The following is a 24008-nucleotide window of genomic DNA, read 5'->3' as shown; positions in this document are numbered from 1 at the left end:
TAGTAGGTACATGGAGGAACGAGATAGGTAGGTAACTGAGTGAAAGGAACGGTTCTTTACAAACCTAATACGCCCAAAACTCACAATGTCACAATGTCACAATCTTCATCAACCTGCTTGCATTTTGCCTTTTTTTTTTCTTTGCATGCAGCAGGAACAAACTGAGTGAACCTGACAGTCACAGAACAGTGCAAAAAATTACCGTCTTAGTGCCCATCAGGGTCCTGTCCAATGCTACAGTGATTTGCTTATCAGCGCTTGCCAAAGACACTCCTTACTCCATTAAAGCTTATCACTGTGGCCCCTCATTGGTCGAGAGTTGCTGCGGCCAGGAACTGCCGGCCAGGTCTGATCGCCCTGACATCAAACAAAAAAAAAGTTGTAGCCTCGCATGCCTGCCCACTGCCCTCTCCTCCACTCTGTTTCGCTGTTCATCACTGCCACTGGAGGTGCCATAATCGACACTCCGCCTTCTGTTTTGCCTATCGCCGCTTCTCTTCCTCCCCTTCAGTTCGGTCTTCTTGTTTTGTTTACTAGTACCCACCCCTCTCGCTCGAAAAACAAGATATTAAAAAAAGGCCAGCTGCCCTCGGTCGGTACTACAATGGCCAGCCACGACGACAAAGGCGTCAAGAGATCCAACATGGACGACAACGACCAGGACTCGAAGCGCATCAAGCGTGCCGAGAATGGCGATGCTGCCCCCGAAAAGTACAACCCCTACCTCGCCCATCTCAACGAGGACGGCAACGGCAACGGCACCAATGGCGACTTCGAATCGCCCCTCGACGCCTTCGAGAGGCACAAGACCACCGCCGTCCAGGCTGCCCAGGCCGAGGACTCGGAGCTCAACCCGTGGACCGGCCAGCCGCACTCGCAGAGATACTTCGACATCCTCAAAGTGAGGCGCGACCTCCCCGTCCACAAGCAGCGCCAGGAGTTCCTCGACATGTACCACAACACCCAGATCCTCGTCTTCGTCGGTGAGACGGGTTCCGGAAAGACCACCCAGATCCCCCAATACGTCCTCTACGACGAGCTCCCCCACACGAACGGCAAGCTCATCGCCTGTACCCAGCCCCGAAGAGTGGCGGCCATGTCGGTTGCCCAGCGTGTCGCGAACGAGTTGGATGTCGAACTGGGCCAGGAAGTCGGTTACAGCATTCGTTTCGAGAACCGGACCGGCCCCAAGACCATGCTCAAGTACATGACGGATGGTCAGCTCCTGCGCGAGTCCATGCACGACCACGACATGTCCCGCTACAGCTGCATCATTCTCGATGAAGCCCACGAACGTACCCTCGCGACCGATATCCTCATGGCCCTGCTCAAGCAGATCGCCGCCCGCAGGTCAGACCTCAAGATCATTGTCATGTCTGCCACCCTCGATGCCCAAAAGTTCCAGTCCTACTTCTACAACGCCCCATTGCTCGCCGTCCCCGGTCGTACCCATCCCGTCGAGATCTTCTATACCCCCGAGCCCGAGCGTGACTACCTCGAGGCCGCCGTACGGACCGTGCTCCAGATTCACGCCACCGAGCCCGAGGGAGACATCTTGCTGTTCCTTACTGGTGAGGAGGAGATTGAGGATGCTTGCCGAAGAATCAGCTTGGAGGTGGACGACATGATTCGCGAGTCGGATGCTGGCCCCATGAAGGTTTACCCTCTTTACGGCACTCTCCCTCCTGCGCACCAACAGCGCATTTTCGAAAAGGCCCCCGAGCCCCTGCGCAAGGGTGGCAGGCCTGGTCGCAAGGTCATTGTCTCGACCAACATTGCCGAAACGTCCTTGACAATCGATGGTATCGTCTACGTCGTCGACCCCGGTTTCAGCAAGCAAAAGATTTACAACCCCCGCTCTCGTGTTGAGTCCTTGTTGGTTTCTCCTATCTCGAAGGCCTCTGCTCAGCAAAGAGCTGGTCGTGCTGGTCGTACACGGCCCGGTAAATGCTTCCGTCTTTACACCGAGAAGGCTTTCAAGAAGGAACTTATTGAGCAAACCTATCCTGAAATTCTCCGGTCCAACCTGGCCAACACTGTTTTGGAGTTGAAGAAGCTTGGTGTTGAGGATTTGGTACACTTTGATCTCATGGACCCTCCTGCGCCCGAGACCATGATGCGCGCCCTGGAGGAGCTCAACTACCTCGCCTGCTTAGATGACGATGGTGAGCTTACGCGTCTCGGTGGTTTGGCTTCCGAGTTCCCGCTTGACCCCGCCCTCGCCGTCATGCTTATTTCGTCGCCCGAGTTCTACTGCTCCAACGAGATCCTTTCCATTGTGTCCCTCCTCTCCGTCCCCTCGATATGGGTACGCCCCAACAACGCGCGCAAGCGGGCCGACGAGATGAAGATGCAGTTCGCCCACCCCGACGGCGACCACCTGACGCTGCTGAACGCCTACCACGCCTACAAGGGTGCCGAGACCAACGGCGACGACATGAAGCGCTGGTGCCACGAGCACTTCCTCTCATACCGTCACCTGTCAAGCGCCGATAACGTCCGGGCTCAGCTCAAGCGTATTATGGAGACGCACGACATTAGCCTGGTCAGCACGCCGTTCCAGGACAAGAACTACTACACCAACATCCGCCGCGCGCTCCTGGCTGGCTTCTTCATGCAGGTGGCCATGCGCGAGAGCAGCAACAGCAAGGTGTACAAGACGGTCAAGGATGACCAGCTCGTCATGATCCACCCGAGCACGTCGGTGACGAGCCCATACGACTGGGTCGTCTATAACGAGTTCGTTCTCACAACCAAGCAGTACGTCAGGACGGTGACCAACATTCGTCCTGAGTGGCTTCTTGTACGTACTCCCCTTTTGTTCATCCCCTTTTTGTCAATGGCATCTTGAAACTGACATATGTAAACCAGGAAATTGCCCCCGTCTACTACGACCTCGATACCTTTGAGAAGGGCGAGATAAAGTCGGCGCTCACTCGTATCACCGACAAGGTCAAGCGGAGGCAAGCCATCAAGGGCAGCGGCAGCGCGCGTTAGTGGCGTTATAGAGATAGGAAGAGAAAGAAGAAATCTTCTTCCGCTGCTGTTGTGGTAGCTGATGGTAGTGGTCGTGGTGAAGAGACCAATGATACCGAGAAAGAGAAGCCGAGTCGCCCGCCGCTCGCACACGTGACGGAGAATATCGCGTGCGCCGGTACGGCCCCTTCCGCCGGGAACAGCAATGAGAAGCAGGAGAAGGAGAACCTGAACAAAAAGAAGAGGGGGACGAGGAGAGGACGGCGTCGGGGTAGAGGTAAAGACAGGGAAGGAAATAAGATGGTGATGGAGGGGCAAGAGTAATCCAAGGTATATTATACCTACTTACCGGTGCCTGGATCCGGACTCAGAAGGGGGAGGGAAAAGGAAAAAAGGAAGGAGTTTTATTTTGGCATTTGGCATATGGACTCTGGGAAGAGAGTTGATTGAAATTTTTATACCGTTTTCTACCATCACAATCATGCATGCATTATCATCTTCATCATGTTTTATCGCCAGCCCTCTCGGTGTCTGTGGGTCTGATCTGGTTTAGTTTACCTTTGCTGTATGGACACTGATGCTTCGGTCTCAGGGGTTTTGTCGGCTATACGTCGTTAGGATGAAACTTTTATCTGGTCTCTTTGTTAGATATTTGGCTCAGGTTTCCCCCTATCATTACTTGTTGTACTTGGTCTTTAGCTCCCCAGGTTCATGACATTTATTTGAGGAGCCATCATCACTTGTTGATTTCGGTTACGCGATTTGTCAGTGTGTGAAAAACTGAGTAGAGAAGTATAAGATCAACTGAAAATAGATTTTATTCACCGCCGGCGTGTCCTAGAAGGGTATGTACGGTACGCCTCACAACATGCCATCTCTCTCTCTCTCTCTCAGCTGTAGGTATCATCTGTGTGTTTCTCTTCATCGTGGTACTTTAGAATCCAAGATCATCCAAAAGAAAACAAGAAAAAAGAAAACAGAAAACAGCGCTAACCCAGCCATAACCTTAAACCCAAGACCAAATGAAAAATAGGAAATGTTTAGCGGGAGGCTACTAGTAATCGATCAAAGGCAACTTCTTGCCCACATCCCTCCTGCTCCTCCTTTGTCTGCTCTGGTTACTCCGGTCATCACTGCTGCTATCATGGTTGTGGGAATGATGGTGGTAGTGAGCCTGTTGGCGCGCCTTGAGCGCTTGTTGCAGCATACCGGCGTCGAAGAACCCATCTGTCAGAACGAAGCATATCAGTTAGCCACTTACTCGGTCCACTAACATTAAGGGTAAGGGGAGGAAAAGGGAAACAAAACTTACAACCACCAATCTCATCATCCTCACTCATCACCACGCTCTCCTCCATCGCGCTACTAACACTGCCCCCTCCCGCCCCCTTAATGTTCCCCACACTGCTGCCGCCTCCATTGGTGTACATGCTCGTTGGTCCGCCGTGACCAATAAGCCCGCTGCTTTGACCGGTGATCAACCTCCCTCTCGACTTGATCCTGTTCCCGATCTTGGGGCGAGCCAGCTTTTCCTGTCCATTCTGGTTGATAGCAGCCGCGTCAATCTCCCGAGCCCTGCTCATACCCTTGTTTCCGGTGGTACCGTTGGCACCAACACCACCGGCGGAGGCAGCGTTCCTTGCAGCGATGCGCAAAATGCGGCGGATCTCAAGCAGGTAGGATTCCAATGTGTCAACGAAGCGGCGGGTCTGACGATGGCGCGATGATACGCAGATGGAGATGCACTCGTCTTTGATGATGTAGCCGATACCGAACCCTTCGCCGGAGACGGGGCCGAAGCCAAAGTGCCGGAGGGACGGGTTACCGCAGTTGGAAGTGGACAGGATGGTGGTGTTGAGTTTGTCCCAGCCGGCGTCGGCGAAGATGGCGGGTAGTGGTTGAGGTACACCACCGCGTTGGGAGGGGGTGGCGGAGATGTGGGAGTTGATGGAGTCGCCACGTTCGCGACCACCGCCGTTGACAGACTGAGACTCCATGGATTGGGAGAAGACAGAGTCCTTGGACGGCGAGCCGATGATGGAGCCGTCTTCGAAAGAATAGCCGTTCATGCTGTTGTCGCTGGTGGTGCTGGCCGCATCGTCGTCTTGCATCCGCTGCCAGAGGCAAAGCATGGCGTACAAGTGCCTATCGCAACCCTGGGCTTTCGCGCAGTCGCGGGTCTTGTTGACGTGGGCCTGGCAGGCCTTGCGGAGGGCGTCGATTTTGGCGTCGCCGGGGGCGTCGGCCCAGAAAGTCTGGACGAAGTTGACTGAGTCGTCCGAGACGGTGCGGATGGCCTCGGTGCGGCCGTGCAGGAACATTTTGGTCATGGCAGGCTCGTAGGTGCACTCGACGCGGCCGTAGAGGCCGTAGTAGGCTGCTTGGAAGGCCATCTGTACAAAGGCGTCTGGGGAGAAGCCCATGGAGGTGATGAAGTTCTTGCCGTAGCCGTGGAAGTCGAGACATTGGAACTCGTTCTGCTCAATGAGATCGGCCAGGCGGGTCTCGGCGAAGCGGACGGCCACGCTGAGCTCGGGACCCATGTCCCACTCGAGCTTGTGGGGGGTGGTGCTCACGTCTCCGAAGCTCTCAGGGTCACGCTTCGACGGGTCGGGACTCGTTGAAGCCCACATCGAGGGAGCCTTGCCATTGATGGACCGGGCAAAGCGGAGGATGGTGTCGGTGTAGATGTCGCTGGCGAACCGCAGCACGGTGTGACCGTCGACACCGGTGTGCTCAAAGTTGATACCGGCGCTGCCGTTCTTGCACACGATGATCTGAAGCTTGTCATACCAGCGGTTGGTGCAGGTGCCAATCTGGACACCCTTCTCAATCTCGCTGGTGCCACAAAGCATGTTCTGAGAAAGAGCGGCAGCGGTGGTTGGCTCCGTATAATCCAGGCAGACAACGAAGAGAGCACTGTCGACTATGCTCAGGCAGTCGGCATTGTTGGAACCGGGATCCCTCGTCAGGACGTCCCGGAGTCCCGACCAGACCTTCCGGTTCTCTGTGCTCAACACACCGAGGGCGCTCTTGGCAGCCTCTTGAATCGGGGATTGTCGGGCGTCGTCAACGATGGTCTGGAGGTTGATGGCGATATCCTTCTCGGTCATGATGGCATCGGAGTTATCGTCCAAAACATCGAACCAGTAAAACTGGCCATGGCACATGACGACAATGTGCTTCGTCTTGTCATCTTGCTGAATCTGGCATCCGGAATCGGTGGGGACACGAGCGGTACCAAAGAGGCGTGAGTACTGGTACATGTCTAGGGGGGTTCCCCGGACAGTATCTGGTGGAAGCTCCTCCCTGCGGACTGCCCTTACAAACTCCAAAGCCGACGCAATCAAGGAGGCGGCCCGAGTGACTTGGTTGTTGCGAGCCGGTGTCGGATCATCTTCGAGCAAGAAAAAAGGATTCAAGTTGAGAACAACGGGGTTGTCGTAGTTGAGGTACGAATCATACCCTGAAGACGTGTTAGCCAAAAATGGACTGTGTCAAGGGCCTTTGTGTCGGAAGAGACTTACAGAATTGCTCGATATAGCTTGTCTGTCCCTCGGCATACTTCTTCAACTTCTCATGCAGCTCGGGGCCGTCTGTCTGAAGAAACTCCTGAACAGCGCGCCTTGTCTCGGCATGTTCTCTGTGGGTTTGAAGCGGTTTTAGGGAGGCGAGATATCTTTGGCATGTGCTTTCGAGTTCTGGGATAGGAAGCTTGGGGAGCTTGTCCTGGTGGGCAAATGTTACGCCGCCTTTGGACTTTTCTTCGGGAGTAGAGGCCATGCTGTTCTGACGTGCTTTTGGTGATGGGCTGATGGCGGGCTTGAGTGTGATCTGGAGTTCGGGGATGGAGCGCGGTGTTGTCGAAGTTGTGATAACTGGTGTGACAACTGGTTGGCTGATGGCGTCACCGAAAGCTCTCGGAGGAGTGAAAGTGCGAACTTCAGTAAGAGTCATTGTGTCAGTTTAGTTTGGTGCGAGGTAGCTCCAGGCTGTGTGTGTGTGTGTATGAGCGTAGTAGTTAGGCGTATCAAGGTGAGACTCGAGTGCTAATGTTGAAGCCACGCAAGGTTGTACGGGAGAAACAATGGCAGTCTTGAAGACAATAAGGCGGTATGCCACTGGGAATAAAATCGGCGGTCTGGATATCTTTTTGAAGGAAAATGGGAGGATGTAAGATAGGGAAAGGGTCCGGTTCTCGGCCGGGCTTTTGAAGGTATAACTATACGAAGGGGAAGTGGGAGCTGGGGAGGGGACTCTGGAGAGGAGGGTATCCGATGTACCCCGGTACATTGCCAGGGTGTATGTAAGCCGCATGGGCATGGTGAGGGGAGCAAGGGGAGCAGGCAGACGGGAGCGAAGAACAGCGCCAGACCCACAGACGTAGGTAGCGGACAAGCCGGGAAGTGTGTACAGTGAGTGACAGTCATGGAGCTCTGGGGACGAAGTGGAACTACCTCTTGTTCCCATGGAGGAGTAAGAAGAGCCCGAGATAGCAGTTCGAGGCACCAAAAGACGACGCCGAGGGTTGTTGTGACAGCGAGAGGAGGCACTGGAGCATGTGGTAGCTCGCTCGGTGGCCCTCCTCCAGCCATGGTGTGCGCGTCTGCAAGTGGAAGTGCCCCCCTGGGGGTGTAAATACCGTGAATGTAGCGGTAACCCGTCCAATCTTCAGGGGTTCGTCTTGTTTTCTCCGCAAGTCCGAGCACCCGATATGGAATGCGCCCAACTGGTCCAGATTCGTGGAACTGCCGTAGCCTGTAGGGTCTGACAAAAGCAAAGAAGGGAAGCTCAAGCAGGGGATGTACAACGTACCGTAACAGATAGCGAAGGTTCCAACCAATCTTGAGTTCTTTCTTTCGGTAGTAGAATATGATGCGGTGGTATCAGACCTTTTGGGCGATGGATGAGGATGATGGTAGAATGGGTCAAGATTGGAATTTTCGAATTAAGACGAGAGTAGATGGATGATTGCTAGCTCCCAAAATAGGCAAACCCTCTCTGAGTTTCCAAAATATCTTACGAGTCTCGAATAGCTGTAGCCCTATGTGGTCACTGGTCAGCTGCCTTGGTCATGGACACACGTGTTCCCCAGACTAAACTAAAACCCATTAAGCCCTTTTTCCGTAGGATCAAAGCATGTGCTGGAGATGGGATGGGATTGTCGTTCACACCCCTTGGCGACAATGACGTTGTGGTGGTCGTCGAGCCCTTGGCCTGACCGGGGGGATGGTACGTGTAAAGATACCTTGGTTACGTACATACCTGAAAATGGGAAATGGAAGGCAGCGGGTACCGGTAAGATAGTCGTTTTCGCCGGTAACTTTGAGGGCTTGAAGGCGCGAGGTTCCAGTTGCAGAGAGAGACGCGGCCCGAGAAGCGAGGAGCGAGAAGATGTGCAGGCTAGCTTGCTTCTTTGGCTGGCCAGTGACGAGCGGCGGCGGCGTAGGGTATCACAGACAAGTGGACGTTGGAAGGGGATCGTGGGGATCTTGCTCGGACAAGCGGAGGCCGTCAAAGGCGACGGTAGTGTGCGGACGGCATTCGTGGGACTTGGACTTGGACGGGATGAGACGAGTCGTGCCGAGTGGGTCTCATTGGCCCAAGGAGACTCCATTCAGTTTGCGGGGTGACCACTGGGACTTGGACGGGCATGGGTCCAGCTCCAGAAGAATCCAGGCCAAGCCTGTGCTCCATTCTGGGGTTGAACTCCACTGGACCTCATCCATCTCGTTTACAAGTCTTTTTTTCAATTGCTGGTTTCCCTTGGGTTGTTTTCTAGACAGAGATTGTGCCTTGTCGATGTACATTTGGGCTACCCGCTGATGTCAAGAAAATACACGTGCATCAGACCGCTGTGGGTAAGGTACATGGCATAACTGTTCAGACAGCTGCCGCTGATGCCGCATTCTTTTGGATGAAAAAAGGCATGTGAAAGCCACGAGCGCAGGCAGCACATGGGGGGGCGCCGCCATCCAATGCAGCCGACGGAGTCAACCAACCTGCATTACAGTGCAGATCATACTGTATTCTGTAGAAAATCAGAGTCTGGTGATGATGATGATTGGAGAACTCTTAGCTCAGGTTGGGTCAGTCCTCCTGGCCTCAACTACTACACAACTGTACCCTACCATACAGGCTACAGACTAGGTACCACGACCCTCCTCCGGCTGACCGGATATTTGTGGAGATGGTGACTGTATAGCCACGAGTCGTTCAGGACCCCGCGAGGAGAGAAGAGATAAGGCATGCATAGATATAGGTACGGCGCAAAGTGTTCGTAATCTGGAATGATGAGTAAAAGAAGAGATAAATAAATGAAAAAAAAAGTTCCATACAAGATTTACCGACGTGTGCTTATTCAAGCAAGCACATTTGAACACAGTCAGTATTTTTGTTCAGAGCGGTGGATTTCTAGATGTTCAGGGGCATGGAAGAACTAGACTAGTGTACAACACTATACAACCTGCTCTTCTAGGCAAAAGCTCTCTCTGGGGTACCGAACAGATCTGACTCTCCCCGGATCAAAGGATATCTATCTACATTTTCTGGCCCAGGTTTTGACTTCCACTAACCTTAAATTCGAAACCCAACAACGGGCGTGTCCTTCCGAAACCAGATGCAAAGCCGCCCTCGCCCTCCATCAAACCAATTTCATTCGCTTTGATATATTGATGCTTTCTCCATCGATCCGTCCATCCAGCCGTCCCAGTCCAGTTGTTACGCAGTAGAAAGAGTCCCGTCTGAGATGTAACACCAGGAAGCGTCCAATCAGAAACCAGGCCTCTTTTGCCGCCCTGAATGCCAAGCTTTTTGTCAGTTGCATTTCCCCGGATCTGCACTCCGATAGACTTGACTTTCCCCGTTCGTTCGGGGAAAAGCTTGAAACATAGAAGTTGCGAAAACGGAACGGACTTCAGAGTCCGTATCTTCAAGGAGGCTGTGTTCTTTTTGGTGATGATGACATCGTTTTGCGGAGACGGTGAGTGTTCATCGCCAGTCGGGCTCTCACCGCTGAGTGGTATATTTTAATCCCACTCGATCACTATAACTGCCGTTAGTGCACCACATCCACAGCTCAAAATATCTGTATCTGCACTCAAAAAGAGAACAAAAGTGGAAGGCATAACGTGATAATCTCAAACCATCAACATGCCTGTTTCCTTCCCCAGTCTCACAGCTCGTTTCCACCCGGTGGTTACATGCAACAAAAAAACATGGACTAATCCTCCATACCTTCACCTACGTTCCTAACACAACTGCCACGCATTGAGATCGTAATTTCAACAACACACCAATGCATGTACTAAAACACTGAACGGTGTGTGGGTGTGTGTGAGATCCCGAGATCGCGGGCGTGGAGTCTGGAGAACTGGAGACCTACCTGAAAATCCGTTACAATACGATACGATACAGCTCCGCTCCACCTTCATCCATGACCCCATCACATCCATCTTTTCTTGGCTGACGCCGGCGAAAGAAAGAACAAACAAAACACCGACCGACGAGAGTCCTAGGAACATGCTGTCTCCATCCCCCCTAACACCAGACATCATTCCGACCGCTACCCAACACAGAAGTGAACGGCGGCGTAGACTGCGACTGCGATTACGGAGGAGCAAAGGGAATGGAGGCTCCATTCACGAGCCTACCTACGCCCCACAGGGAAAGGAATCGCTGTTCGTTCGTAGACTTCGTATCAATGTATGTAAGGACTCGACTGAACATGGAAGTGATGAAAGCCGAAGCCATACATGCGTTTTATGCTTGACTTTGATCATCCCGTGACCAATAGCATCCTCCCGGCTTTTCTCATTCGTTCATTCATCGCCCTTGACCGCACTTGCAGAGATGGACAGAGACGGAGTCACGGGGTCGTGGTTGTCGTCGTCGTCGTTGTCGCCCTTCTTTTCAAATCAAAAAAAAAAAAAAAAAAACCGGTTTTGTCCCAGCTCGCTTAAACGCGTGGAGGGTACGAGTGATGGATGTGTGATATTAGGAAGGCATCGATTTCAAGTTGCGTGGTTGCGCTGAGAATTAAGAGAAAGGAGGGGGGGAGGAAGGTGCAATCAGCGTTAAGGGGTGCCACTCTTCAAATGTCATGCACATCGATCTATGTGCATGTGAGGTAAGGGATGTGCTATTCACGCGACGAGAAAATAAAAAGAAAATAACCAACTAAAAGCTGCTCCAACAAGCGACTATATTCCAACTGGTACTGCCCTCTATGCCACCACATTGTGGCCAGATGATATCCCTTTGCTCAGCCACCGGTTAAGCTTTGACGAGCTCCCGATCGCTCCCGAGTCCCGAACGCCCATGGCCATATTGCTCTATACATGGCACTCGGCAATTCGTAATCGTCGACTGTAACGTGGACTGGGGAAAATAGGGAGAAAGTAAACAAACCCACTCTCACTCCCAATCCTAACCCCATCTCCTTTGAACGCCACCTCCTGATAATTTTATCTTCGCGAGATTTCCCGAACCCAATGCAAAATACCGAATGCCATGTACACAATATGCAGTGCTCAAGGGGCAAAGAGGGAAACGAGGGCAATGGTATGCAAAAAGAAAAGAAAAGATCAACGTATTTGAAAAGGTACCCACCCAGCACCGCTCACTCCTTCACTCACTCACTCACCATCTCGCAAGGAGAAATCCCTCGGCTTCGTCGGCGCAGCGCCAAAATAGCTTGCTTGGTCATCCTCTACCGGTCGCTTCGACGAGCTGCCGCCGGGCCTAGGTGAGTAAAAGCCAGCATCATTGGTATAAACGCGATCGAGCCCCGCAGTACGATCCGTGTTGCTCGTACCATACGGATTCGTACCAAATCCATTGTGCATTTCCCAGCTTCCTACGCGCTCGTGTCGGATTCCGTTCCTGGCGTACGTCACGTCGGCATCAGGCGCCGCTGCCCGATTGTTGTCATTGTTATACGCGCTGCCTAGATTCAGCATGCGAATCATGCGCTCCTGCTCGCGCCTCTTCTCCGAGCCGGCTCGGTGGAAGCGGAGACCGGCACAGAGGGTGGCTGCGAGCAAGCCGAGTCCGATGACGGCAATTGCTGAGGCGGCCCCGATGGCGCCGGCTATGGTGGGGTCCATTTTGAGACCCTGACCATCGTGGGAGACGACGGATGAGCTAGAATCGGGGCTGCCGCCCTTGTTGCCGTCGCCTCCGGTGGTACCTTTGGCCACGAGACAGAAAGAGGCAGAACTGTCGCAGACGTCGCACCAGTGGGACGATGAATTGAGGGCAATCTCTCCCATGGAATGTCTGAATTCGGCGAGAGGCATGACTGATTGCGAGTTCCCGTTGCCAAAGAGGGCGTATTCTTGAGGAAGGGAGCCGGACTTGGCATCGTCGTAAAGGAACCGTACCCAGAGATCCTCGTCAGAAGGGTATACCGAGTCGCTGCCGCCTTTGGAGAAGAGCTCGAAAATCATCGCTGCACTAGGGTTGGGAACATGGCTTCGGAACTGGTTACCAGATGGACCATCTACCAATCCTGACAGGGAGAAAAACGCAAAGAAGGGCTCTATGGAGGTGAAGGCCATATTGAGCTTGTTGGTGCGTCCTTCTGTCTGAAAATTGCTGTCGAACCACTCCATAACTTTGCCAGCCATGGTGCGGCCTGCAATGGCGCGGATCTTGTCGCCTTCTTCCTTTCCAAATACCGTCAAGTTCCCATGCTTCTCACGCTGCTCGGTAGCTGCGAGATTGCCCATGTATTCGATAAAGGAGGAGTTCAGTTGATCTTTTGTGGCGTTGTCGTGCACGTAGAGGTACTGGACGGCGTCGTAGAATGCGTAAGCGTGATGGTAGTCTGCCAGATCCAAAGGGTACGCGATGTTGTCGCCGTGGAATATCCTTTTCCACTCCGCTTTGTAGAAGACCAGTGTTTCATTGTAGGTCTTCTCCACCTGAGTGTCGTTCTTAAAGCTGTCCAAAGAGCGCAGGTACTGGGGGCAGAGCTTATTTGCGTCCACGCTAAAAGTCATGGTTGTTAGCGATCTTTCTTTTTTAAAGTGGTGCTCATGGCGTTCTCATACTAAACAAATTCAGGGTCGTCGACTGACGGTGACCTGATGACCGGATATTGATATCCTTCCAGCGGATAATCCAATATCTCGGTATTGGCAAGAAGAGCAGCTGCTATACCATCCGTACCATTAAATACACGTGTTGATGGGGGGTAGAGGCCCTGCATGAGGGCCAGAGCACTGTGAAAGTTGTAACTATCTGCGCCCGTAAGGATATCAAGCTGGGTGTTGTCGATGGCGTTCGTGCTTAGGCCCACGAGCTTGGCTCCGATGAGCTTTGAAACATCAAAACTATCCGGTTCTTGAGCAGCCACTATGTAACGATTGCGAAGAACGCGGCCTCGATCAACGAGTTGTTGAGCACCTAGGGGAGTCAAATTAGGAGGAAAACCGGGAACATCGAGAGGACTCCGGTCACCATGCATAACCCATGCAATGGAGGACCATACACGCTCCGTAGCGGACTCGTCCCTGGTGTTTGGAGATGACTGAGACAGAGCGGTTCCGACCAGAACGGAGGCCAGAGTCGCGGAGATAATGCCCTTCATAGCTGCGGTTGAGGAACCTGCCTCGAGCACGCGTCTTCTCCAAGAGGGGGTAGAAGAAGTATTTTGAGATAGGGACAAGTGAAGAAGGCGAAAGGATAGGTCGTGAACATAGGAAAACTCAAGCGAGCACACTAAGCTTCGAGTCGTGGAGGACTAGATCGGAGACGAAGCTCCAGCGAGGGCACTACTATAGGTGATATAGAAGGAGTCGCAGCGAGAAAGGTGAAGCAACTTGTCCCTACATCGTCCCTCGGGATCATGGCGGCTTCCATCTTCACGCGGCGTTGCAAATAGAATAGTCGAAGCAGAGCAGGCACACTACGAAGTTGGTCAGTTAGGTGTGGATTAAGCGTCACTGCGTCCGGGGGAGTTTCCCGCTCTTGTCAACAATTACCAGGAAGGACCTGTGTGCAAGGCATACGAAGGTAAGTGAAGGGAAAGGGGTTGAAGGAGAACAGCAGCACGGTGTCATTATAGGTAAATCTTAGTCAAGTGAGTGACCGCCAACGACACAGCGTAGCCGATGATGAGTCGAGCATGCAAACAAATGCATTTTCCGCTCCAGAGCTCCCTTCTCCGGATGGAGGTGAAGATTGCTTGGTTGCTTCCATGAAACTATGCGACTGTAGGAGAACACTTCCGGGGAAATAAGGAAGACATGTGAAAAGAATGACAGAAATCCGACGTCGTCGCTGCAAAGAGGCCTGACTCGAGCGTTCATGCTGGGCGCTATCTTGATCAATTTGTGGTTGAGGGGAAGAAAGGAGGGGTTGTTGGAGTTGACTTCGGTTGTTGGAGTCTCGGAGAGGAGGGAAGTCCAGATGACGGGCAGTTAGTCAGTTGACACTTGACACTGCAGTGCAGCTGCTGACAGGTCAAGGAGCTGCTCGATTGCTTGGAAGGATTGGAGGTGACATCTGTCTTGGCATAACTTGACAGGTGGAGCCCGCTACAGTTACAGTTCCGTTCTCCGCTAAAACATCCTGCATTGGTGATCCCGCCCCGTTTTGATCAGCGATCTCAATCGGCCCGCGGGGACTTCAATCCGACCAAAGAACTGTTCCTCCGTTGTCGTACAACTGCTTGCGTAGATCAGGAGCAATGAATCAGCCCTAACGAACAACACCAACATCATTACACTGGGTTGATAATTCACTTCATGAACAGGTAACGCAGCACTTTTTACTCGCGGTACTCTCCAAATCACACACCGGCGATAATCGCCAAGTTTATCAACATGCTCCTTCTTTTGGTGTGGGCAGGAACTCTAGCTCAGGATAGCCTTACTCCTATCATCAGCCATTCATGTCAGCGCACATCTTACTACCTACAGATACATGGTGCTCGATGTGAACATCACTCAATGTCTCATCCCTTGATATCCGCCAGGCACCACCAAAACCCCGATCTCCGCCTGGTCAGTCAGCTCCGGGAGTGGGCTTTGCTGCAATGCAAGGGCATGATGGGCCATTGTTCCCGGTTGGGTTTACGCCCTTTCAGCTAAGACTTCTAGAAGCCGGTGACTCTCATCATCAAACACTATGGCTTGTAGGAGATTGTCGACGTGCTCACTGAGAGTTGATAAAAATAACCTACAAATCCGCCAATCTGTGTACCTCGAGTCCCATCATGAACTCAAGTTATCGCACTCACTCCGACTCCCCCAACCTCACCGCGACAACCGAGCATCCGGTTGATCTCGAATATTCCGCCTCGTACGCAGAAGCCTCAAGTTGACGGTGACCGACCGCTCTCAAGTGAACACTCTCTCCGGGGCTAAATTCCAGATTGGCTGGCATTCCCATTGGCCTGCTTGTCGCGTCTAAGCCCAAATGAGTGAGGTTCATCTCCCCGTTCATCGATCGGTTACATTTCCAGCAAGCGCCTGCTGCGTGGGTAGGTGGGGGACGGGTAACATATGGCCCCCTGACGGTGTGCCGATCCGCCAGCCCGTCCATATGCATCCTAGCTCGCATCTTTCACCAACAGTCCATCTTGTCCATGGGCGCCCACTAGTCTCAGGTTTTTGTTCTTCCGGCTGTGATCAAAGAAACAAGAGAACTTAGACAATGCACCTCTTTTGCTCCCGGCTTTGTTGTTGTTTTCCCACCAAAAGGCTTGAGTTGCAGCAAGTCTTGTCGACCGAGCAAGTGACGCGAAGGAAACATTGACATCTTTTTTCTCTACCTACGCGCCGACCCTCATACCCATACCTATAATGCTTATCTCGATCAGGCATTGGATCTGAGACGCATTAAGAGAGAGCTGCCCGCTTGAATGCGTAGTGCGGCGCCACCATGACGAATATCGGCCCTTTAACGACGACCTTCACACCACCAGCCAGTTGTACCACCAACACCCCCCAAATATATCAGGTCTGGAAGGGGACCGCATCCGAATACATCCACGGTCCTCTCTACACACCTGATTCGAATTGCTTTCCTGATGGTTACGTTGCGAACCCGTCCTACTACTACAACCCCGGCTCTTGTCCCAAGGGATACACGACAGCACCATGTTCGCGCTCTGGGCTTCCTGTGACAGACACAGAGGCAGCGGGTAAGACTCAAACGGCAGTTGTGTGCTGTCCGAGCGGAGCGTACGATAAACCTTCTTCTACATCAAGAACAGCTGTCAGGATACTAACACCAAAGACAGTGCCCTCACCTTTACCTGCGCCGACGACACCGCTCAGGCACTAGCATGTACCACATCCTTCCCCAAGGGAGCCGAGGTTCTGATGGGTGTGACTGTCGTATCCGATGGAACCATCGGACCTCACACCACCGTATCCGAGCGACGAGGCGGTATTGGCGCCTATGGCATCCAGGTCGTCCTTGGAGCAATGTCAGACGGGGGGCACATCCAACCCTCAGAGCAGGATAACTCCGGCATGATGGCAACCGCTACCTCCTTACCGACGACACCTCAACCAACAATCACCGACGACCCATTAGCAACGACGACGAGCAGTAGTAGCGGCGGCGGCGGCGGCGTAAGTACCGGCGCGGCCATTGGTATCGGCGTTGGATCCGCAGCCGTCGCCCTCCTCGCTGCCGGCTCCGTGGGCTTCCTCTTCTTTAAACGCTGGTGGCGGAAAAAGCGACTACTACGGCGTAGAAGAACCATTGAAAACATTGGAACCCTCAGCAACAGCAAAGGTGATGGTGATGGTGGTGGTGGTGATGGTGTCGCTGATCTCGTCAGCATCATCAGCAACCCCCCGCCCGTGCCGCCCAAGGACCTGCAACCGCACTACGAGCTGTCGGGAGAGGCCTCGTCCATCGTGGCGGCGTCGGAGTGTGGTCATCAGCCATCGAGACACATGAGCAGGTTCTCCATGTTCAAATGCGGTACGCCTACAACGCCGCCACCTGGACACCCTGCCGAGGCGGAACAAGCTCATTTGTCACCGGTCTGGCCGCCGAGTGCGAGTCACCAGAGTCGGAGTGGCAGTCCGAGTCATGCCTACAGCCGACCCGTCGAACACCCCGGGCACCAATTTGCCGAATTGGAAGCGGAGGTGCCAATTGAGGCGGCGAGTTCGGACATGCCGTCATCGGCGGAACCGTCGTTGACGACACCGAGTAAATGGTAGAGCTTGCAGACTTGAAGAAAGAGCCGGACCGGTACATAGTACTCAGCCGGCCGGCGAACCTTGAGGGCATTCCAGAAGGAGGTACGATTAGCAGCATTACGACAGAGACGGGGAGAGGGGGAGCGAGAAATGTCACCAGCGCCGTGGATCTAATGCAGTCGAATCAGTTGTTGGCCGGATTGTGAGGCCCTGGACCATCTCGACAGAGGGGGTTCAAAGTGCATAACAGGGAGGATAAGATAAGATGCAAGACAAAAGCATTGGGATCGGCAGAGACGCATACATTATAGCCAGGCCAAGGCAAGGCTGTGCTAGTCCCAACCAACGTCGTTGAGACACATCCTCGAAGAGTTCCGACACGATATCCCGAAATACGCGGGCGCAACATGGCTGAGAAGCGGCCGATGAAGTTTAATGGAAGAAGTAAGCTTGGACATACGACGATGATGCGTAATGAGTTGGACTTTGGACGGATGATGTCGAGCCCGTATCTCAATCAGGACAGAGAAAGCGATATAGTAGCACAAAGGTGAACAAGGCTACCTCTCGATCCGCTCGATCAACTAGCTATTTCTGTTCGGTGTTTCATTACTAGATGTGGATTATACGGAGTTTAGGTGCCTCTATGGTTTTATCATTAGCATGTATATACCATAGTGTTTATTATTAGTGTCCAAAGACACCCCTGAATTAGCATTGGATACGTTTCTTTTCGCTGTTTAAACGCCTCGAACCACGCAGCGAATGTGCAGGCTCTTGACAGCGACGGCATGTCGTATACAGAGTAGGTAAGATAAGGTAGATAAGTAGGTAGGTTGCTGTCCGGTAGGCGGAAGTGGTACTTATTGATCGGGCCCGATTATCTCAGCCGAAGCAAGTATCATGCGTCAAACAGGTCTATGCCTTTGGGAACACAACCACGGCCATGCATGGCTGCTGAACTTGAATATGGGCCTGAATATTTTGGAAACACTCACCTCCCATAAACCAAGTGCAACATGTCAGGAAACCTTTGCACTGTTTTGCCCGTTTGTGGCAACAACAAGAGTCCAAAACACGAAACAACGAGGGACACTCTCGAGAAAGAATTGACTGGCTGTAGAATCTTTTAAAATTCCAAGCTCATCCTACACACAAAAGGGGGTTCGTTCCCTTTTTCTTCCCCCTTCCTCCCGTCTTTCCTGCTGCTGCTGATGCCTCATAGACCATGTCTGTAACACAGGAGTTTCGATCCTTTTTGTAGCAGATGACGTAACGTATCCGCTGCTTCACTTTCGCCCAGTCCAGTAGAGACGCGCAATCAGGAGAGCCGTAATAGTCGGTCGGTTTGGAGGTTGTTCATGCTATAAGATTTGCTCTGCTCTTCTTAGGAAACTCGGATAATTGTAGAATTTACAGGGCCTCGCTAAGGAGCTTGTTCATCTTGGCGATCTTGGAGGAGACGGAAAGGTCGATGGTGCGCTCACCGATCTCAACAACGAGACCACCGATGATGTCGGCGTTGACCTGTTCAGATTTGAAAAGAGAAGGTAAGTAGTTGTTTTGCCTAATTTCACCAAGCAGCCGGGTCGGGTATAGCTCCAGTTTTGCCGGGTTGGGATGGTGTGAGATAAACGCACCTTGTTGGTGACCTTGAGCTTCTTGCCAGAGCCGACGTAGGGGGACTTGGCAACAGCGGACTCGAGGCGGTTGAGGGTCTTGTTGTCGAGGGGCTATATGGTGGTGGTTCAGCATTTCGTTAGCGCTTCTGTTTCCCATCTCCTTGTGTTTCGGTTCACCCAGGATCCCAATTCCAGCCAGAGCTTCCGCCAATGTCCAAGCCCATTTTCATTGTCGTCCTCCTCTTCCTGGCCGTGATTCCTCCCATAAGCTCGGCTTTCCTTCCGCCATCGCCCTCGTAGTTTCCCTCCTCATTCTGATTCTTCTTTTGCCCACCATCAAACAACGTAACGGAACAAAGCGAGCGTACCTGAGCGCTGGTAACGACCATCTCAACCTCACCGCGGGCGGCGCTCATGAGCTCGCTGAACTTGGCGACGACACTGGGGAGGAGACCGAGGCGGTTGTTCTCGGCGAGGGTGGCAAGGAAGTTCTTGACGGTCTCGTTGGAAACACCGACGCTCTTCTGGAGCTCGGCAACGATGGCGCTCTTGTCGGCGGGGGAGAGGGTGGGGGTCTCGAGGATGCTGGCGAGCTTAGGGTCCTTAGCAAGGAGGTTGCCGAGGCTGCTGATGGACTTGGCGGTAGGCTCGAGGGCGTTGGTCTTGACGGCGGCCGTGTACTATATCATGTGTAAATGACGCAAGGAACTATGTTAGCTCTCTGATATTCTGTCTATCGGTCCATTGCGTTCGGTCGTCGGTTCGGTTGATGTGGGAGAGCTCCAACCGACATAACCCTACGAACACGGGAGCTCGAGGGTGCTTCAATTGCTTGTGGCGTCGGGGTCCGGGGCGCGAGGGCGTACCAGAGCAGTGGCATAGGTGCCGTCGAGACCGAAGAGAGTCACGGGAGGCTTGACCTTGCTGGAGGCGGCGGCGGCAGCAGCATAGGTGCGGACCTGGGTGTTGAGGACCCGCGCGGGGCGGAGCAGGGCCTGTCGCGACAACATGATGGGCGTGTGGGATATGCTACGGGTGGACGGGGGACCGCGATGTCGTGAATTCAAGCTCCGGTTCAGTTTTGTCAAGGTAACGGGTGGGTTTGGAGCCGCTCGGCAAAACCGTGTCTGCCTCAGGCTGCAAATCCTGGAGCTGCGCCGTAATGGTACCTCTGCCAAGACTTTTCAGCCTGCCAACTGCCCAGAGCTTCTTCTCCGGAACTGCCCGTGCCAAGTGCAGTGGGGCAGGCAAGCAACATCCCGATAACGTTATCGGTGCCATCCCGTCCGAGCATCGGCACGGCATGCATCCTTGCCATTGACATGAAGTTCCATGTGAAGTGGAAGCTGCAGCATTTCGTTGTGGTGTCAAAAAGCGTCTATTTCCACGAGAAGCTCCAGGCCTCTCTGTCCCTCTCTACACCGGAAAAAAAAAAAAAAAAAAAAAAAAACCAAAGAGATCCCGGTGCCCTTTACGCGCCATCAAAAGCATGCGCGTCCCTCCCTGAATTCCGTGGTCCCTTAATCCCTTCTATCAGCGCCCGTTGCCAGCCCACCATACCAAACGAAAACGAATGCCTGTAATGGAACCAACCCGCACCCAACCTAACGCCTACGTGCTTAGCCCTGTCAAATAACCATGCGCCAATGCCAAAGCCATACAAGATGCTGTCGTCTAGTCGCTGCGTAACATGCTGTCGACCAAGTCGCCTAGCGGTCCCCAGAAATCCTTGCCGGTTGCCAGGTTGTGCTCATCGATAAATAGCACATATTGCTTGAAGCTGGTGTTGAGATGCGGCTCCAGGCCCAGTTCGCGAATAACGGGGTAGTGGTGGCAGTAAATATGAGCGTAAACGCGGTACATGCGCTTGAAGATCTGACGGACCAGCGCCGGGAAGGACTTGGGGAACGGAACTCCAATCCTACTTGGTAGGACGGCCTCGTTGTCGATGTTGCCCTGGACCCAGCTCATGAGCTGTTCAATGTAAGCGGGCGCAGGCATCTTGGTCGGTCGCTTGTAGTTCTCCGTGTCCTGCCACAAGTACTCGAACCTAGACTCTGTCAGCGTGTTGGTCTTGGTGTATGATTTTGTGATGGAAACGTACTCGTCGGTCGCCTTCATCTCGGGGCAAGTCTGGGGAGAGCAGAACTCGGTAATGGCGCCATAAAGAAGGTTGATTTGGTTGTAGAAGTCCACCACTAGCATAGCGGGTCAGCGAATGCCCCTGGAGTGAAACAAGCTGGGTCGGCGGGGTTGATGCTCACTGTTCACAGCCAACCATTCGTTCTCGTCTTCACCCTCAGGCAGCTTCACCACCTTGCGCAAACTTCCTCCGCCAAGTGTTGCTTCGGCATATTGTCGCAGCTGGTAGCTGGTCGCACCGCCCTTGCCGCTCGCCCGAGGTCGGAACTGGTTGCGCGTCCGCTGATTTCTAGCGGCAAATCATGTTAACAGCTATCCCACACAAGATAAATTCATGGCTTTACTGAGGAGGTCGAAAGACCTTCCAGTTATGCGGTGTGTTGCACCTCCTGGAAAGGAGATGGATGCGACGGCGAGCGAGCTTGTCCTCGCTTCGTTGCCAATTACGTCATCGCATCGCCAACTATTCGCGATGGGCCCGTCAAGGGCGGAAAAAGGGGGAGGGTTCAACGTACACGGTCGTAAGAAAGGAGCTCATGGCGACAACCAAGAAATGTTGGATATGTTCGGAAGGATGTTTGGTGAGCTGCGACAAGTGGTTGCACAAGTTAGCGGCGGGCGCAGCTGGTATGTCATTTGTTGGCGGGTGACATTGGGCTGGGCAACAGGAATGGTCCTTGTCGCATGACCGTGGGAGGGCGAACACGTACCGATACAAGCAAATGCGCCAGATACCGGATGCTGGAAGATCAAGACCAGATGTCGCTAACTTGAAATTTTAACCAGCCGAGTGTTGGTATAAGGGTAGAAGCAGAGGTAGTGTGTTTGTTGAGGACATTTAAAGGGAGAGGAAGAAACGGGGCATGTTTTAATTGTTTACCTTGACGGATGGATGCGCCAAACAGACCTGACAACGACAGCCAGGTTCGCGCTGGCCGCAGCGAATCATGAGTGGGCTCTTTGATGGCACAGCGGCTGGGCAGGGGCAGCCGGGAAGCTCTTAGCGCCTGCCATGTCCCCGCATAAGGTTCGTCGGTAGTGGGGTCATTCCAATGCGCAACTCCATTCACTGGTCTCGACCGCCTATTCCAACCTCGAGAGCAGCCGCTTCGATATAAGGTCACTTTTATTGACAAAAAGCGAGGTATCAAAGCTTCTTTCCAGAGCAACATCCTTACATGTGCCCAAGACATACACCAAGAAAAAAAATAGGCAGATACTGACTCTTACTACAGTCGCGGCGAATTGTTACCTTTGATCATCGCAAGGATCGTTGCATGCCTTGAGCTTCGGAAAACTGCCATACCTGTTTTAGTTCAGTTGCCGGTTTTTGACGATGAGACCGGCTGAAAGGATCCGTCTGGATATGGATTCTCTCCATAAACACATCTCCACACAGCCTCCATCCGGTGGAGCATGGGATGTTTCGAATCGCGGGTGGACGGCACTCCCGATCTCGCTAGAGCAGCCACGCACATGGCAAACAACTCCTCTTACCCATGGGGCTGTTCATCTCCGAGGCTTCCTTTGTGCGGGACTATCCGTACAGTTGTCGTTGGGTGGTCCATCGTTCAGGATCGAAACCAGACGTTGCACCGGATGGATGGTGGAAGATCACCCCTCTCGAGAGACATCTTTCACCGAGCTTCTTCGTCCACAACGACGTCAATGCACCCCGCAATCAACGACTTTGGTGATAACAGGGGCCGGAGACGATGGATAATGGCTAAATGACTTCTAAGTGTCCCTTTTTACCTTTTTTTGGGACAGTGACCCCCTCACTTTTCCCAAACTACCAGGTGGACAAGCCAATAATGGCTTCACTATGTCGACGATCCATGAGTTGCCCTAAGGTTAGTGCCCGGATGGATGAGGAGAAGTGATTGCCAAAACGAAAGTAGACCATGAATGTTTGCCTAGGACTAGGACCATGAGATAGCCCAAGTGAACTGCACCCAACAATGTGGCATCTTACCCTCATTGTCCTCTCCTGCTCAGTTGAGGGCAAAATACCCGCCCACGAAAGACAAACAGTAGACCAAGCCTACAACCCTCAACAGACCTCCAGCTCAGAATCCACACCAATACGTACAAGTACACTAGGAAACGGTAACTTTGCCTTCGGCGCCGACATCACCGGCCTGTAGATCCTCGAGCCTTACGTGCCTCTCTCGACATGGGGCTGGCACAACTTCAGCCTACCCAGTACGCCCGACCAGACATCCATTGACGACTTCACAAATTTACAGTGGTGGCCTACAACCAGCTCAACGCAGCCCAGAACGACATCTTCCAGCGGCCTGTACCGAACCCTCAGCGGATCAACCCAAGGTATATCGGATTCCCCTTTCCCGACGAGAAGAATGAGAACGTCATAGATGCAGACCTGGAGAAGAAGACGCAGATACTCGATATCAGGTCAGGAAATGCTAAGCTCGCTCTTTGTCCACAAGGAGTTTCCCGTTTATGTAAGTATAGCAGCCGATCCAGACTCGTGACACCGTCTCGATAGAGGTCGATTATAAGCTGCTAGTTTGTTCCGACGGCGACGACGACGGCGGGGGGCTGGTCTCTTCTCCAAGTTTTCCTATTCCGACCGAAACGAGCTCGACGCTCCCTTTGTGGGCATGTGGAGCGCAACACCCGTAGTAGGCGGTTGAGTATTTGCTGCATATCATCTTTCGGTTTGATGTTACTAGGTATTCGGTAGGCTGGTCACGAGTGCCGACGCCTTATTTCCCCAAACTCTGCGTGGTCGCCAATGACGGCGGGTGAATGGGAGAGTGTTGAAGTAGGTGGCTTTGTGCCGGCCATGTGAGTAGTCCTGGGAAAAAAAAATGTTAGTCGTAGATATCTCTCGTGGGCTATCCTACCCCAAATATGATCATAGTCAGTAGTGGCCAGGTCCAATTCGAGGCAACCCATTCAATTGCTACTGTGATAACGGTAAAATACACTTGGTGTCTTCTTGGGCCGACCTTGGTGTAAGGCTTTATGCTGTCTTCCATTCGTATGAAGTCGCAGCTGAGCGGATAGCATTTCACAATATTCTGCTTCCAATCGCTCATGCCATTCCCTCCTTCGACACTCCCTTTCC

General features: G+C 53.0%; 8 protein-coding genes across 8 annotated transcripts; 4 read left to right on the top strand and 4 right to left on the bottom strand.

The window, feature by feature from the left end:
* Nucleotides 1-412: 412 nt before the first annotated feature.
* On the top strand, nucleotides 413-3472 carry NEUTE1DRAFT_64944 (pre-mRNA splicing factor ATP-dependent RNA helicase PRP43; the record flags this gene model as incomplete). The annotated part of the gene is made up of 2 exons (XM_009853713.1): nucleotides 413-2803; nucleotides 2872-3472. 2 exons carry the CDS (start codon nucleotides 605-607, stop codon nucleotides 2995-2997), a joined length of 2325 nt encoding a protein of 774 aa, XP_009852015.1.
* Nucleotides 3473-4030: 558 nt separating this feature from the next.
* On the bottom strand, nucleotides 4031-6933 carry NEUTE1DRAFT_45753 (uncharacterized protein; the record flags this gene model as incomplete). Its single annotated transcript, XM_009853357.1, has 3 exons — nucleotides 4031-4203; nucleotides 4289-6442; nucleotides 6504-6933. 3 exons carry the CDS (start codon nucleotides 6931-6933, stop codon nucleotides 4031-4033), a joined length of 2757 nt encoding a protein of 918 aa, XP_009851659.1.
* A 4521-nt stretch (nucleotides 6934-11454) lies between these two features.
* On the bottom strand, nucleotides 11455-13753 carry NEUTE1DRAFT_130382 (uncharacterized protein; the record flags this gene model as incomplete). The annotated part of the gene is made up of 2 exons (XM_009853712.1): nucleotides 11455-12969; nucleotides 13032-13753. The coding sequence occupies 2 exons, from the start codon at nucleotides 13568-13570 to the stop codon at nucleotides 11613-11615; spliced, it is 1896 nt and encodes a 631-aa protein (XP_009852014.1).
* A 2114-nt stretch (nucleotides 13754-15867) lies between these two features.
* On the top strand, nucleotides 15868-17168 carry NEUTE1DRAFT_122959 (uncharacterized protein; the record flags this gene model as incomplete). The annotated part of the gene is made up of 2 exons (XM_009853711.1): nucleotides 15868-16169; nucleotides 16229-17168. 2 exons carry the CDS (start codon nucleotides 15868-15870, stop codon nucleotides 17166-17168), a joined length of 1242 nt encoding a protein of 413 aa, XP_009852013.1.
* Nucleotides 17169-18234: 1066 nt separating this feature from the next.
* NEUTE1DRAFT_117317 (uncharacterized protein) lies at nucleotides 18235-19870 on the bottom strand (the record flags this gene model as incomplete). The annotated part of the gene is made up of 4 exons (XM_009853710.1): nucleotides 18235-18674; nucleotides 18788-18880; nucleotides 19138-19449; nucleotides 19636-19870. 4 exons carry the CDS (start codon nucleotides 19777-19779, stop codon nucleotides 18561-18563), a joined length of 663 nt encoding a protein of 220 aa, XP_009852012.1.
* Nucleotides 19871-20443: 573 nt separating this feature from the next.
* On the bottom strand, nucleotides 20444-21666 carry NEUTE1DRAFT_122957 (uncharacterized protein; the record flags this gene model as incomplete). Its single annotated transcript, XM_009853709.1, has 5 exons — nucleotides 20444-20819; nucleotides 20874-20967; nucleotides 21034-21200; nucleotides 21427-21497; nucleotides 21622-21666. The coding sequence occupies 4 exons, from the start codon at nucleotides 21447-21449 to the stop codon at nucleotides 20444-20446; spliced, it is 660 nt and encodes a 219-aa protein (XP_009852011.1).
* A 581-nt stretch (nucleotides 21667-22247) lies between these two features.
* NEUTE1DRAFT_101691 (uncharacterized protein) lies at nucleotides 22248-22634 on the top strand (the record flags this gene model as incomplete). The annotated part of the gene is made up of 2 exons (XM_009853708.1): nucleotides 22248-22440; nucleotides 22525-22634. 2 exons carry the CDS (start codon nucleotides 22248-22250, stop codon nucleotides 22632-22634), a joined length of 303 nt encoding a protein of 100 aa, XP_009852010.1.
* Nucleotides 22635-22872: 238 nt separating this feature from the next.
* NEUTE1DRAFT_110925 (uncharacterized protein) lies at nucleotides 22873-23686 on the top strand (the record flags this gene model as incomplete). The annotated part of the gene is made up of 3 exons (XM_009853707.1): nucleotides 22873-23020; nucleotides 23161-23379; nucleotides 23622-23686. 3 exons carry the CDS (start codon nucleotides 22873-22875, stop codon nucleotides 23684-23686), a joined length of 432 nt encoding a protein of 143 aa, XP_009852009.1.
* Between the last annotated feature and the right edge of the window lie 322 nt (nucleotides 23687-24008).

Source organism: Neurospora tetrasperma, assembly GCF_000213175.1.
Source record: "Neurospora tetrasperma FGSC 2508 unplaced genomic scaffold NEUTE1scaffold_4, whole genome shotgun sequence".
In the NCBI taxonomy this organism is placed as follows: domain Eukaryota; kingdom Fungi; phylum Ascomycota; class Sordariomycetes; order Sordariales; family Sordariaceae; genus Neurospora; species Neurospora tetrasperma.
This window is presented reverse-complemented; position numbering and strand designations above follow the sequence as displayed.